The 13,158-nt window shown below is 53.6% G+C and overlaps 1 protein-coding gene across 6 annotated transcripts in view; it reads right to left on the reverse strand.

The window, feature by feature from the left end:
- The window catches only part of BICRA (BRD4 interacting chromatin remodeling complex associated protein), a 74,625-nt gene that overhangs the window by 11,091 nt on the left and 50,376 nt on the right, over nt 1–13,158 (reverse strand). For 4 of the 6 annotated variants that reach the window (XM_074316178.2, XM_074316177.2, XM_074316182.2 and 1 more), the window contains exons 2-7: nt 12,841–12,941; nt 10,756–10,801; nt 10,622–10,664; nt 8,596–8,661; nt 4,912–6,867; nt 4,053–4,229 (exon numbers count right to left, since the gene is read on the reverse strand). In XM_074316178.2, coding sequence (XP_074172279.1) covers nt 4,053–4,229; nt 4,912–6,867; nt 8,596–8,661; nt 10,622–10,664; nt 10,756–10,796 — 2,283 coding nt within the window. In that variant the 5' untranslated portion in view covers nt 10,797–10,801; nt 12,841–12,941. The remainder of the gene's footprint in view (nt 1–4,052; nt 4,230–4,911; nt 6,868–8,595; nt 8,662–10,621; nt 10,665–10,755; nt 10,802–12,840; nt 12,942–13,158) is intronic. The other 2 variants (XM_074316179.2, XM_074316180.2) reach the window with 2 other exon arrangements.

Raw genomic sequence — 13,158 nt, forward strand, 5'->3', positions numbered from 1 at the left:
TGAGCTGTGCCCCCCCATAACTAGATTGAAAAACAATGACTTGACATGGAGCTGATGGGTCCTGGAAAAACACATTGTTCCCCAATTAAAAAAAAATTATTACAGTAAAAGACACATTGCCATTAATCCCCCTCAAAAGACTCCCCCTCGCCTCGAACTCACACCATCGTTCCTGCCACTTTCTGAAGCAGCTCTGAAAGTCCTCTTTCATGAGTATCTTTACTTCATCCTCCATCATGACAACACTCCGTGTCACACATCGCTTCTGGTGTATGGCAATTTATGTCAAATAAAAACATTAACATCATCTGCCTTATTCACCGGATCTGGCACCGGGAGACTTCTGGCTCTTCCCCAAAGTCAAAATGGCTATGAAAGGTAAATGTTTTGAATCAATTCATGACAGCACGACTAAAGATACTCACAAAAGACACTTCCAGAACTGCTTTAGAAAAGTGGCAAGAACGATGGGGCAAGCGTGTTTGAAGTAAGGGGGAGTATTTTGAGGGAGATTGATGGCAATGTGTCTTTTACTGTAATAATTTTTTTTATTTAAACATTCACCATATTTTTGATCATATCTCGTATTTTCATGTGTGCAAAATGTGGGTACAAGAATACTTATGAGTGTTGTTTGTTAACAATTACACAGGCAACCACCTTAAGTAGTCATGAACAGGGGACTGAATAAATAAATCATGGTGTGTTCATCTAATGAAATGAAGGTATCAAAAGGGTCAGCAAAACATGGCCCCTAGGTCAAATCTGGCCTGCCACCCCGCTTGGCCTACCATTTTCTATGGTCTACAAGCTAAGAATAGTTTTTACATTTTTAAATGCTTAAAAAAAAAATCAAGAATAATATTTTGTGACTTGTGAAAACGATATGAAATTCAAGTTTCCGTGTCCATCAATAAAGTTTTATTGGAACATGCCCATGCTCATTCTTTTATGGATGCTCTATAGCTGCTTTTGCACTATACAGTATTCTCCCCCTTATCTGAGTTTTCATTTTCTGGGGTTTCAGTTGCCTGAGGTCAAAGGCAGTCCAAAAATATTAAATGGAAAAGTCCAGAAAAACAATTCTGAAGTTTTAAATTGTGTACCATTCTGAGGAATGTGATGAAATCTTGTGCCACCTTGCTCATCCCACCTGGGATGTGAATTATCCCTTTGCCCAGCGTCTCCATGCTGCACATACTCACTTACGTAGCAGCCATCACGCTTAGCAGATTGACTGTCATGGTACTGCAGTGCTTGTGTTCAAGTCACCCTGATTTTACTTACTAAAGCCCCACAGCTATTGATGTAACTTTTATTACAGTGTACACATACTGTTATAACTGTTCCACTTGATTATCAGTTAGTGTTGTTAGTTTCCTACTGAGCCTAATTTACAAATTAAACTTTATCATAGGTACGTATGTATAGGAAAGAAACATAGCATATATAGAGTTAGGTACTGTCTGTGGTTTCAGGCATCCACTGGGGGTCTTGGAACGTATCCCCTGTGGATAAGGGGCGACTGCTGTAATGACAGAGACCCGTCAAGCCTGAAATGTTTACACTTGGCCCTTTAGAGGACATTTGCCTGGCTTCTTTCACTTTGCAGGACTTTCAACATGCCAACCCTGTTCAAGCACTTTACATATATTAATTTGTTTATCCCTCAAAATAACCCTGTGGAGTAGATACTATTATCATCATCCTCATTTTACAGGCAAGGAAACTGAGGCACAGAGAAGCAAGTGACTTGCCTAAGGTCATACAGCCTTTAAGTGGCAGAGCCGGGGCTCCAGGGTTCCTGTCCCTGCTACCACCCCACAATCCTCCCAGACAGTGGTTTTCACACCACATCTGGTGCCCATTAATCATGGCACGCCCTCTGATTTCACGGTGGTGCACCCAGAACAGAGCAGGTGCTTGTATGTGTGGGCAGACTCCCTCCCTGAGGCATTTACTTAGTCAGTGCTCACTGCTGTCCGCTGTGTGCCGAGTACTGTTCTGGGCACTGGGCATACAGCAGGGACACAACAGACAAAACCTTCTGTTCGCGTGTTTGCACTGTCTCCATCTTAAAACAGAAAGCCCTGTATCCCAAGAACCTCCTCAGTACTAGGTCACCTGGGATGGTTTGGCACCCGAGGACAGAGTGTAGACAAACACCTGGCACACAGCAGGTGCCCACCAAGTGTACACGTTGAAATGGCACAGGACAAATGTGCTCTGGACTGCTCTCCACCACAGTGCTGAGCAGAAGGGACCCTGCCAGCCCCAGGTGCCAGCGGAGAACGGAGGCTCAGAGAGGGGAAGCCACTTGCCGAAGGGACCCAGGCCTGCGTGGGAGCCACTCTAGCAACAGTACTTCCAGTGTGGGTTTCTCACAGGCCCGGCGCCCCTCGTCCCTCCCCTACTCCTTCTGCCTGTTGTTCCTCCCTGTGTAGAGACGGCCTGATGCCATCGTAGCCCCTGTCCCTTAGGACTGGACCCGTGCTCTACCTGTGACAACAGCTATAATAATAATAATGATAATAATGGTAATAATGATAATAACAACTATTTATCAAGTGCTTACTCTGTGCAAAGCATGTATTAACTCATTTACTCCTCCTAATAGACCTGTAAGAAACTATTATCCCTTTTCCCAGATGAGGACATGAAGGCTCAGCAGTTCCTTGTGCTCGGGCAACACACGGCCGGAGACACACACTAAGCGGCCCCCTCCCTTCCCAAACATCTGTTGATGGAATGAAGAAACTGGTTGCTTCAAGTCACACGGCACTGAAATCACATGAGAGTGAAATCATGACTGGTTTAAGCCAAGGCCCAGCCTGATGTCTGCCATCCTGGGCCTTGCTGATGCTATGCCTTCCTCTCCCTACCTAGCCACTACCTAGCCACTACCTGGCCACTACCTGGCCACTAGTCCTTTTTGAATGACTACAACATCCTCCCCTCTAGAATAAAAGGACGCTGGCTCTCCCTAACCTCTCATGTGCTTATGACCCACGAGACAAAAGCTGATTTTTCTTAATATGTAAAGAATTTCTACAAATCAATAACAAAATGACCAGTATCCCAAATTTTAAAATGGCAAAAGGTATGAACAGACAATTCCGTAGAAAACACAAATAGCTCTAAGTCCATGAAAATCTGCCCAGCCGCGTTCAGAGTCAAAGAAATGCAAATGAAAACAAAACAAGATACTATTTTTCGCCTACCAGACTGGCCAAATTCAATACACCGTGGAGGTTGTGGGAAAACAGGCACAGATGATATATTGCTGATCAAGGTTAAACCGATTTACACTCCATGGAGAGCAATTTGGCAATATCTGTCAAAACTACAAACACACGTGCTCTTGGACCCAGCAATTTCCTTTTTAAGAACTTACCCTACAAAGTGACATATTAGTCATTGTTTGCAGTCTTGCTCACAATAGCTCAAGAACGGAAGTGACCAAAATGCCCAAGAACAAGGACTGGTTAAATAAATAGCAGCCCACCCACACAACGGAACACTGTGTAGTCATATAAAGAACCAAGTAGTCTCCAAGATGAATTTTTAAATGATAAAAGCAAGGTGCAAACCTGTATGCAGACTATGCTACCATTTTCGTAAAAATGGAAGAAGATTCCTAGATGTCATTTTGCTTGTCTGTACATGGAAAAGGTAAGAAACCACCTTGGGGAGAGAAAGCAGGAAGCTAAGGTTCAGGAGAGGGGGCTTTTCATCTACATCCTTTGAAATGTGAAATATCTGAACGTTTTACTTATCCAGATATGCAAATGAGAATTTTAGGAAATCATCGATTTCCTGTTGTGTGTATCAATTTCCTGCCTAGAATGTGGGCTCCCCCGGGGCTGACCCTGGTCTCAAGCGTCCATGACTGTCAGGAGGCCCTCAGGAAATATCTGGGGAGCAAAGGAGAGCACCATTTCCCAAGCCAGCGAGACAGAGAGACAGGCGGGGAAGCCAGGGTGGGGAGCGGGAGAGGGATGCGGGGGCAAGCCTGGTCTGAGTTAGGACAGAGGCTACCGGGGTTCATCTACCTGGGGGGCTGGCACCGGGGAAGCCTGGCCGTCGGGGGCCTGAGGGCCGAGGCCAGCTCCTTTGGCGACAGGGGTGGTCGGGGCTGGGTCTTGGGCGGGAGCCGGGGCGCTGACTATGACCGAGGCAGGCACGGAGAGGTGGGGGCCCTCGGCGGAGAGGGGCTGCTGGCTCCTCTCCTGAAATGGGCAGCCCACACAGGGTCATCAAGCTGCCCCCACACACCTGCTGCCTCCCCACCCCGAGACCCCCACCCGCACTGATGCTCCAGACAAGGAGATGATGGGAACTGGGTGTGAGGGGCACCAAGAAGCTGGGCACAGAAGCCGGGGGGCTGGCAGCCCTGTGGTCCAGGTGCCAGGGCGGCTGAAGCCTGAGCAGCACCTTTCACTCAGTCCCTGGAGGTCAGCCAGCTTCCAGAGCCACCTCCCCCTCCACCTCTCCTGCCCTGTCTCTCCATGTCTTTTCGCCCAATCTCCAGCAAGAGGGCAGTCTGTCTGTCTCTGTCAGCCAGTCAGACTCTCCTTGTCAGTCTTTCTGTCAGTCAGCCAGCCATTCACTCTCCGCATCAGTCTTTCAATCTGTCAGCCAGCCAAATCCCTCTCCTTATCTGTCTGTCCCTCTGCTGTGTCAACTTCCCTCCTTGTCTTCTGTTTCCTGTCACACAGTCGTTCCCTGTCACCCTCAGGCCTCCCCCTAGGGGACACTGCTACCCAGAGCAAGGGTGCCATCTCTGAGATGCTCTAACCCAGAAGACCTCCCCAGCCACTGCCTTGCTGCTCTCGGCCCTTCTCCACCGCAGACCCCGTCCCCTACCCCCGTCCCCATCCCTCCTCTCCAGCCCAGTGCAGCCCTGGTTACCTGGGGCAGGAACATCTGTAGGGAATCCTGAGTGAGGATGGCCGTGGTGGTGGCAGAGGGCGGCAGCACGATCTTTTCTGGGCTGGACGCCAGGCCTGGGCTGGGCTGGGGGGTGGTGGCCTGAGGTGGGGCAGCAGCCTGAGGGGTGGGGGCCTGTGTGGGGGGCTGCTGTGCCTGAGGCTGCTGGAGGCCCAAAGGCAGTGGGGTGCTGACTGTGGGGGGTGCCTGGGGGGCTGTCTGCACCGTGAGGACAGGTGCCGCCTCGCCAGTGGCAGCAGGGGTGGCCGGTTGCACCAGGCCGTCGGGGGTGTTCAGCATGGCCACGGCACTGGGGGGCAGAGTGACCCCCTGGAGGACGGTGGTGGCAGCAGGGCCGGTGGGTGCCGGCTGGCTCTGTGTGGGCAGGCTGCCCGCGGCCAGGGACACAGGCATCTGGAAGAGGGCAGGCTGGCCCACCTGGATGGGGGCAGCCGAGAGGATGTGGGCGGCACTGTGGGCCCCAGAATGGGGGGCCAGCACGGGCCCCAGGCTCAGTGGGCCTGCCAGGTTCTGGTTGGTGAGGATGGGGTTTGCGATCAGCTGTCCACCGGCATGGGGGGCTGCAGCTGCCAGGATCTGCCCACCCACGTTGGCCGGGAGGGCCGAGAGCGACTGGGGGAGCTGGACGGCGGATGCACCGGGCAGCAGGAACTGGTTCTGGCCCGGCAGCATGTGCTGAGCAGGGATGACGATGCTGCTGCCTTGATTCAGGAGGTGGACACTCATGGGCTTGCTCAGGGCCCCGGGGGGCTGAGGCGGGGCCGCCCCTGTGGTGGTGGCAGGAGGCTGCTTGAAGACATTCGCCTGCAGGGCAGGTGCTGGGAAGCCCGACAGCACCACGTTCTGGCCTGCCTTGCCCGCTGCCATGAAAGTCAGGTTCTGGGGGGCCTTGGGCTGCTGCGGGAGGCCCCCCGCCTCGCCCTGGATGGTAAGCGTGGTGCCTGCAGGGGCGAATGGCTTGGGTGTCAGCTGGTAGAGCTTGGGGGGCAGCACACCGGCAGGTTTGGGCTGGATGGGCGTGGGTGTGCGGTGCAGGATCACATTGGGCGCCGGAACCAGCGGTGACGTGCCGAGGCCCGGGGCCACCGCCAGCGGCTGCCCTGAGGGCGCCCCGGTGGCTGCTGCTGTGGCAGCTCCTGCTCCTCCAAACACTGAGTTCCCATTGAGCGTGGTGGCCACCGCAGCTGGGAGGTTCTTCTGGATGACAAGGCCGGCCCCCTGCGGCGAGACCCCCGCGGACGCCAAGGTCACTGGCTCTGAGGGGCCGGCCGCTGAGGCCAGATAGCCGCTGACAGGCACCTGCTTGGCCAGGAGCTGGGAGGTGGGGGGGTTAAGTGCCATGACGGGCTGGCCCACCACCTGGATGGGTGCCAGGCCAAGTGTGGCCGCTGTGGCACCTCCAGGGCTGCCGTTGGGCAGGCCCTGGAGGCCCGGGATGGGCTGCAGGGTCACATTGCCGAGGCCCACGGGCTGCAGGAAGGGCTGGACGCTCAGGGCTTTGTTGACCACATCCTGAGGTGGCACCAGGGCCTGGTGGGTCAGCACGGTGGGTGGGGCCTGTAGTCCCAGCAGATCTGTGCCACCTGGGAAGAGGGCCTGGGGCCCCGTGGCCACAGCAGCAGCCCCTCCGGCACCTGCCGGGACTGCCCCACCATCTGCAGGCTGCAGGGTGGGCAGCTGGAAGGGGCCCAGGTCCAGCTCAGCCTCCGCTTCGAGCGTCTGCTCGGTGATGTTGGCCTCTTGGAGGCTCTGCTGGAGGATGTCACAGGGCTGGTCCGCGCCCCCGCTGCCCCCGCTGCCGCCCCCTGCTGCGGGTGAGCCCAGGATGTCATCTTCCAGGAAGTCTAGGTCCACACTGGGGGCCGGCTGGCTGGGCTCTGGGTTCAAGTGGTTGCCAGAAGCTTCTTGAACATGGAGCTGGAGCCAAATAAGGTGGGAAGGAAAGATCTGAGATTAGCAAAGGGCCAGGCTCAGGGCACGGCTGAAACAGAGGACACTTGGGTGTCAGGGTCGCATAGTCAGAAAGAACATTCCATCTGGAAGTGGCTGGATCGGGGTTCAAATCCAGCTCCACCAGGGCTTAGCTTATAGAATCCGGCTCCTTTCCCCATCTGTACGTATCCGTAGAATGTAATAAAACCATTTTTTGAATAGTCATACAGCCCCTGAATTCTTATCTGAAATTCCCAAACCCCAAAGGCCCTGAAAACCACGAATGTTTTTATAACTCTTTGGCAGCAAAACCTGACCAGAACCGAAGTGGCGCTCTTGGGGAAAGGCACAATTTACCCACATAGCATGACCCTTCGTAAGTCTGACCACGGAAAGGTGAACGAGCGTGTTGTTACACGTCACACACACACATTCAGCATCACCCTTCCAGAATCTGAAACACCATGAATTCTGAAACATGCCTGGCCCCAAAGGTTTTATTTTGATAAAAGTTCCTGGTTATTAAACACAGCAGCAGCCAGGGCCACTACTGCTGCTGAACCTTACTTTGTGCCAAGTGTGCTGTGAGTCTGACGTTTCTCAAAAATGCTTCCCATGCAGGACACGTATGTGTAAATATGTGTAAGCATATTTGTGCAAATATCCATGAGCAATAATTATGCTTATGGCATGGAATCCCCACTGATACTTGACCAGATAGCCTCCTAGGACGGTCGTGACATTCACTGACATCACACACAGGAGTGCTTAGAACCCAACCTTAGGTATTAAAAAATGACAGTGGTGATGAGAATGGTGGTCACAAAATAAGAATAAAGGTTCATCATCGTTACTCAGTCTATAAATGTAATAACATGAAATGATGTTTATTTGTTGGGTTCTGGATGTAATAATTTATATTGCGAAAGATAAATTATTCAGAATATATTATTACAGTTGTGAGAACTAAATGAAAATTTCTGTAAAGGGCTTGGTGGATAATAAGTGTTCAGTAAATGATAGCTACGATGATGAAGAGGGAGAAGGGGAAAAAGAGAAGGGGGAATAAGGGGAGGGAGAGAGAAGAGGGGAAGGAGGAAAAAGGAGGGGGAGGGAGAGGAGAGGAGGAAGGAGGCAGAAGCAGCAAGAGAGAAAGAAGAAAGGACAACTGGCATTTACTGATGGGTCCGGCACAGTCAGGCACACAGTAGATGCTCAATAAATACCCACTGCAGTCCTCACTCTGAACTTTGCTCATCACCCCACCTTCATTTTCCAGATGGAGGCTGAGGACTGCATCAGCTGATCCCCTTTCCCTAGGTCACAACACCCCACATGGCTGAGCAGGGACAGGTCCCCAGGCCTCCATACCTCCTGCTCCCCAGAGAAGTGTCTCTCTGTGAAGCCCAGAGCTGGCATCTACCTCAGCTCCCAGAACCACTCTGCACCAGCTGAGCCCCAAGGCGCCAAGGCCAGGGCCCAGGACCCTCCCCTCCTTCTCCGAGTGGCCTGCAGGCAGGGCCAGAGTGGTCCAGCAGCCAGTCCTGCCTCTACCAACACAGCTCTCAGTGACTGCCCCTGCCCTCCTCCCCACAAAGTGCCTCCAGGGCTGAGTATAACCCCTTCCCTCTTGCCTTCAGGGCCTCCCTCCCGCTGGCTGCCATTGTGGGCAACTTGGGCGATGACTGGGAAGGAGCCTGCGGGGCCACTTACCCCAGGACCTTCATAGAAGGCACTTTGGGCCTCCCCGGGATTATCCAGGAGGTCATCACTGTCGAGCTGCAACAAGACCCGCCCCCACCCAAGGTCAAAGGTCAGCTGGGCAGTAGGCCAGCCCATGCTCTAGAACAAAAAACAATTTAGGGTTACACGGGACAAAAAGACAAACACGAGGTGGGAAGCAAGATGTCCCCAACACTGAGTCCCTTAGCCTGGCTTCCAAAATTCCTCTGACATCATGCCTGCCTTGAACTTGAGAATCCTGCCTCCCTGCCTTTGCCCAGGCTGTGCCCCTGCCTTTTGTCCTTCATCTCTTTGGTAACACATCCTTCAGGGCCTGTCAGGTATGCCACCTCCGTCTCCTCCCAATAACCATCCGTCCCTTCTCACTAAGTCACTCCAAGCATCTGGCCTCCCCACTGGCCCGGACCTAACCTGCCGAGCTGTACAGGTCTCTGAAAGGGCAGGGCCCTGGCTGATTCCCAAGGAGCACCTTCAGCACCTCGGACAGGGCCTGCATCCGCAGAAGCCCAGTGAATGTCTGTCTGTCCAGGGCCAAGGTGAGAGGCCTCCCCCGCAATTTCTCTCTCCAGCTGGATGTCTCTCCAGAACCCCAGGCTGGAATATCCAAAAGCCCTCCATGGATTTCTGGAATCCAACGTAAACTCCCAATCACAGAAATCGGTACCACAACCCACTTAGTTGCTCAGGCCAAAATCCAGGAGGCAATCTAGACACTCTCTTCCTTAACACCTAATCCACCAGCAAATCTGCTTGACTCTGCCTCCCAGACAGACCCCAAAACAAAGACAGCACCTGGCCCCTCCTCCACTGTCATGCCACTTGCCCAGGTCACCGTCATCCCATTGCATTTGCCTCCGCTCCACAAAGCAATACTTCTCGTTTCAAGAAGTGGAGCTCCTTTCCTCTCCCTATGAGTGTGGGTCAGCTTAGTGATTTGCTTCTAGTGAATATAATCTGACGGAAGTGACAGTGTGTGACTTCCAAGACCAGGTCATAAAAGGCATTGAGCTTCCGCCTGGCTCTCTTCCTTGGGTCACTTGCTCTGGGGGAACCAGCTGCCGGGCTGTGAGAACACTCAGGCAGTCCTAAGGAGATGCCCTCGTGGTGAGGAGCTGAGGCCTCCAGCCAACAGCCATGGGAATGAGTCATGGAAGCTTGTCTTCCAGCCCCAGACAGGCCCTCCGATGACAGCAGCCCCAGCTGACATCTGACCCAGACCACCCAGCTAAGCCACTCACTGATTCCTGACCCTCACAAACTGTGAGAGCTCTAATAAACGCTGTTTTAAGTCACTAAGTGTTGGCATAATTTGTTACGCGACCTAGACGACTGAAACAACTCCTCGTGGCTCAACAGACTTCCCCTCTTCCACACTCGTCCACTCCCTGGGTTGCAAATCAAACATGGCATTCTCCTGCTTAATAACCCATCAGAGCTGCCTGTCACGTTCAGAATAAAATCGAAACTCCTCAAGCCAAGTCTTCCAGGGCCTGTATGTCCTACTGACTTTCGTCCACTCCAGTCTTACCTCCTAGTAGTTTCTCCTTCATTCTGGCCCCACAAGCCTTCTTTCTGTTCCTTGAACGTGCCAAATGCTCCCACTTTGTACCTGCTCTTTCCCTGCCTGGAGCACCGTGGGCACCTCATTCTGATCCCACAGGTGCACCTTCAGTGTCACCTTAGGGTGAGTCTCCTTGACCACACCTGTCATTCATTTTCTTTTAAACCACTTTGGTTGTGCATGTGACACTATTATTTCTAACCCTACTCTGCATGGTGCTTTCCAGTCACCTTTATTGGTTAGTGGTTGCTTTGCTGACCAAGGAAATGTGTATGGCCTGAGGACAGGGGTCTGCCGTTTCGTCTGCTCTTTGCCATAACCCCAGTGGCTGGCTTACAGAAGGCAGGGAGCAGGTGTCTACCGAATCAGAAAAACATGTCAACTCCCAGTTCCACAGCTCCATACCCTGGGAATGCCTCCCTGCCCTGCACTCACCTTCTCGGATCCATGTAAGAAGTCATTGAGGGCCTGAGGGTCACTGAAAGAGAGAAGGGAAGAGGCACTGAAGAGGTGAGAGGTGGGTGGGGGAGGGGAGGGGCAAAGAGGGTAGGAAGGAGCCTGTTACTCACCAAATCACGTCTAGTAAGCATCTCCCATCCTCATCATCCATCGCCACTAGGTGGGGCAGGGTAGGAAGAGGGTAAGGGAGACGAGGTTAGATTTCGGCAGCATGCCAGGACCCTCCCTTCAAGGACCACTCCCTGGGTCCAAGGCCCTTGGAGGGGTCAGGGTTTCTGTTCCCTTGAGTCTATGGCCATGGGTGGGGGTGGGGAGCATCCCTTGGGTGCCCTTCCTGCAGAGCCTCGGGACCAGGCACAGTTGCCTTTTCCTCCTCTCCTCTCACTCTCCCCCGCACCTGATAACGATGATGATGACGTCACCCAAGACTAAGCGAGCCTTGACCACACGCAGGCCCCGAGCTAAGTGCTGCACACACACTTAACTCACTTGATCCTCATGGTATCCCACAAGGAGGTGGGTCCTGCCACCCCCACTTTGCAGATGACTAAACGGAGGCACAGGGGCCATCATTCTCCACCTCCCAGCTAGCAGGTGGCAGAGGCAGGTCTTGAACCCAGGAAGTCTGACCCCTGGGCCTGTGATTTTCACCACCATGCTTTCCTGAGAGGGGTGAGGTAGGGGTCTGTCCTGCAGATGTTTGGGTGGAGGAGGCAAGAAGGACTTCTCGGCCCAGGTTCTGGGTACCCCCCCTGAAGACATATGTACTGTGGTTCCCAAGGGAGGGCAGAGAGAGGGAGCGGGGCCAGGAGGATGGTTGCTCCAAGTCAGAGGAGCTGCCCAGGCCAGGCTGAGCCCGTCAGCATGAGGATGGGGATGCCTAACGTTTGTCTTGTCGAGTGCGTACACTGCACTAGGCACTGTCCCAAGCACTCCCGTGAAGAGGGAGGGAGCCCAATGGGCCCATTCTACAGATGAGGGAACTGAGTCTGCATTTGTCTGTCCACCCCACCACCCACCTAACCTTCTGTATTTCCAAACACTCCTCCTTCCCTCCAAGCTCCCGTCCGCCCATCTTTCCAAACTGCCACTCAAATATCCATCTTTCCTTTCTTCCCAACACACGAGCCACCCGTCCCTCTACCCGCTCATCCTTCCTCCCAGTGATGCGTGGATGACATGATGAGAAATCATACCCAGCCCCTCACTGGTGCAGGTTTGCAGCCCAGGGCCATGGCGTTCTTACCCTCTTGTCTCTTTTTGGTGTGGAGGGGTGTTCCTGAACCTCACAGAAGACGCAATGACTGCTGTGAGTCCCTCCACTGACACCACACACATACCATCTCACATGCGCGCTCAGCAGATTCACAACCCTTCACTCCACCAGCATTCTCTGAACTCCCCTAACCTAGACCTCCTAATCGCCACCCCAGCTCCCAGGACCCTCAACTGCTCTGTGATATAAAGAAGAGCCAGCCTCCTCTCATAGCTGGGTGAGGCTTTTCCCCGAACAGTACGTAGGAAAAGCTGATGAAAGCAAAAGACCCCCTTGTCAGAGACATGCATGCGGCCAAAAATGTGACACGTACCTTCCCAGGGTTTATGGGACACGCACACATACACACACGTACACACTTTATAGTCCCGGGTAATAAGCCTGGGTCTACAGCAGGGCAGACAATGCAGACAAGAGACACACATCCCCAGAGGCTCACACACGAATCACTCTCCCACCCAGAGCGAGCCATGGGACTGTCCTCAGATAGGCCTTTTCTCAGCTCTTGCTGCATTAGGCAATGGTGACAACATGCTCTCTCTGACTCCATATCCCAGCCCCTGGCTATACTTCTTTCTTCCTGTGTCACTAGGTCCATGGCCTACAAGCCCCTGCCCTGCCCAACCAGCCCACAGTGGGGACACAGCCCAGCCAGGAGACCAAAAGTCAAGATCTGCAAAGAATCTGGAGAGAGGGGGAATGGAGGGAGAAAGATCCTGCCTGTTGCTGGCGTGGACACAGGGGGATGGCCCAAATGAGCCAGGGGGCCCACGCTGGAGAAGCAGGGGCTGCAGATGTTGCTAAGCAGGCTCTGCCAAGAAGGAAGTCCCTTCCTTGTCCAGGGGCCCAGGTGGGCCCAGAGAAGTGGAAGGAGGGACAAATACCCCTTTGGGGAGGACTGGGATCCTCCACTGGTTACCTGTGCTACAAAGGAATCATGAAGGGAAGGAGGGGGTGTCCACTCCAGGTCTATGCGGGGCCCCCAGCTGGGGACTTGGGGAACGTCCTTTCAGGGGCCAGCTGTGGAGAGAGAATGAGAGAGAGGCTGTGAGTGAGCAAGTCAGTGAAAAGGAGAAAGATGTAGCCAGAGAGAGAGAGACAGAGAGAGAAGGAGGAGGAGGAGGAGGAGGAGGAGGAGGAGGAGGAGGAGGAGGAGAAAAGGAGGAGGGAGGAGGAGGGGGCGGAGCAGGGGGAGGGAGGAGGAGGAGGGAAAAGAAGAGTGGGGAGGGATGGAGAA

This window comes from Rhinolophus sinicus, chromosome 8, assembly GCF_057876585.1.
Source record: "Rhinolophus sinicus isolate RSI-liver-muscle chromosome 8, RSI-T2T, whole genome shotgun sequence".
Classification (NCBI taxonomy): Eukaryota; Metazoa; Chordata; class Mammalia; order Chiroptera; family Rhinolophidae; genus Rhinolophus; species Rhinolophus sinicus.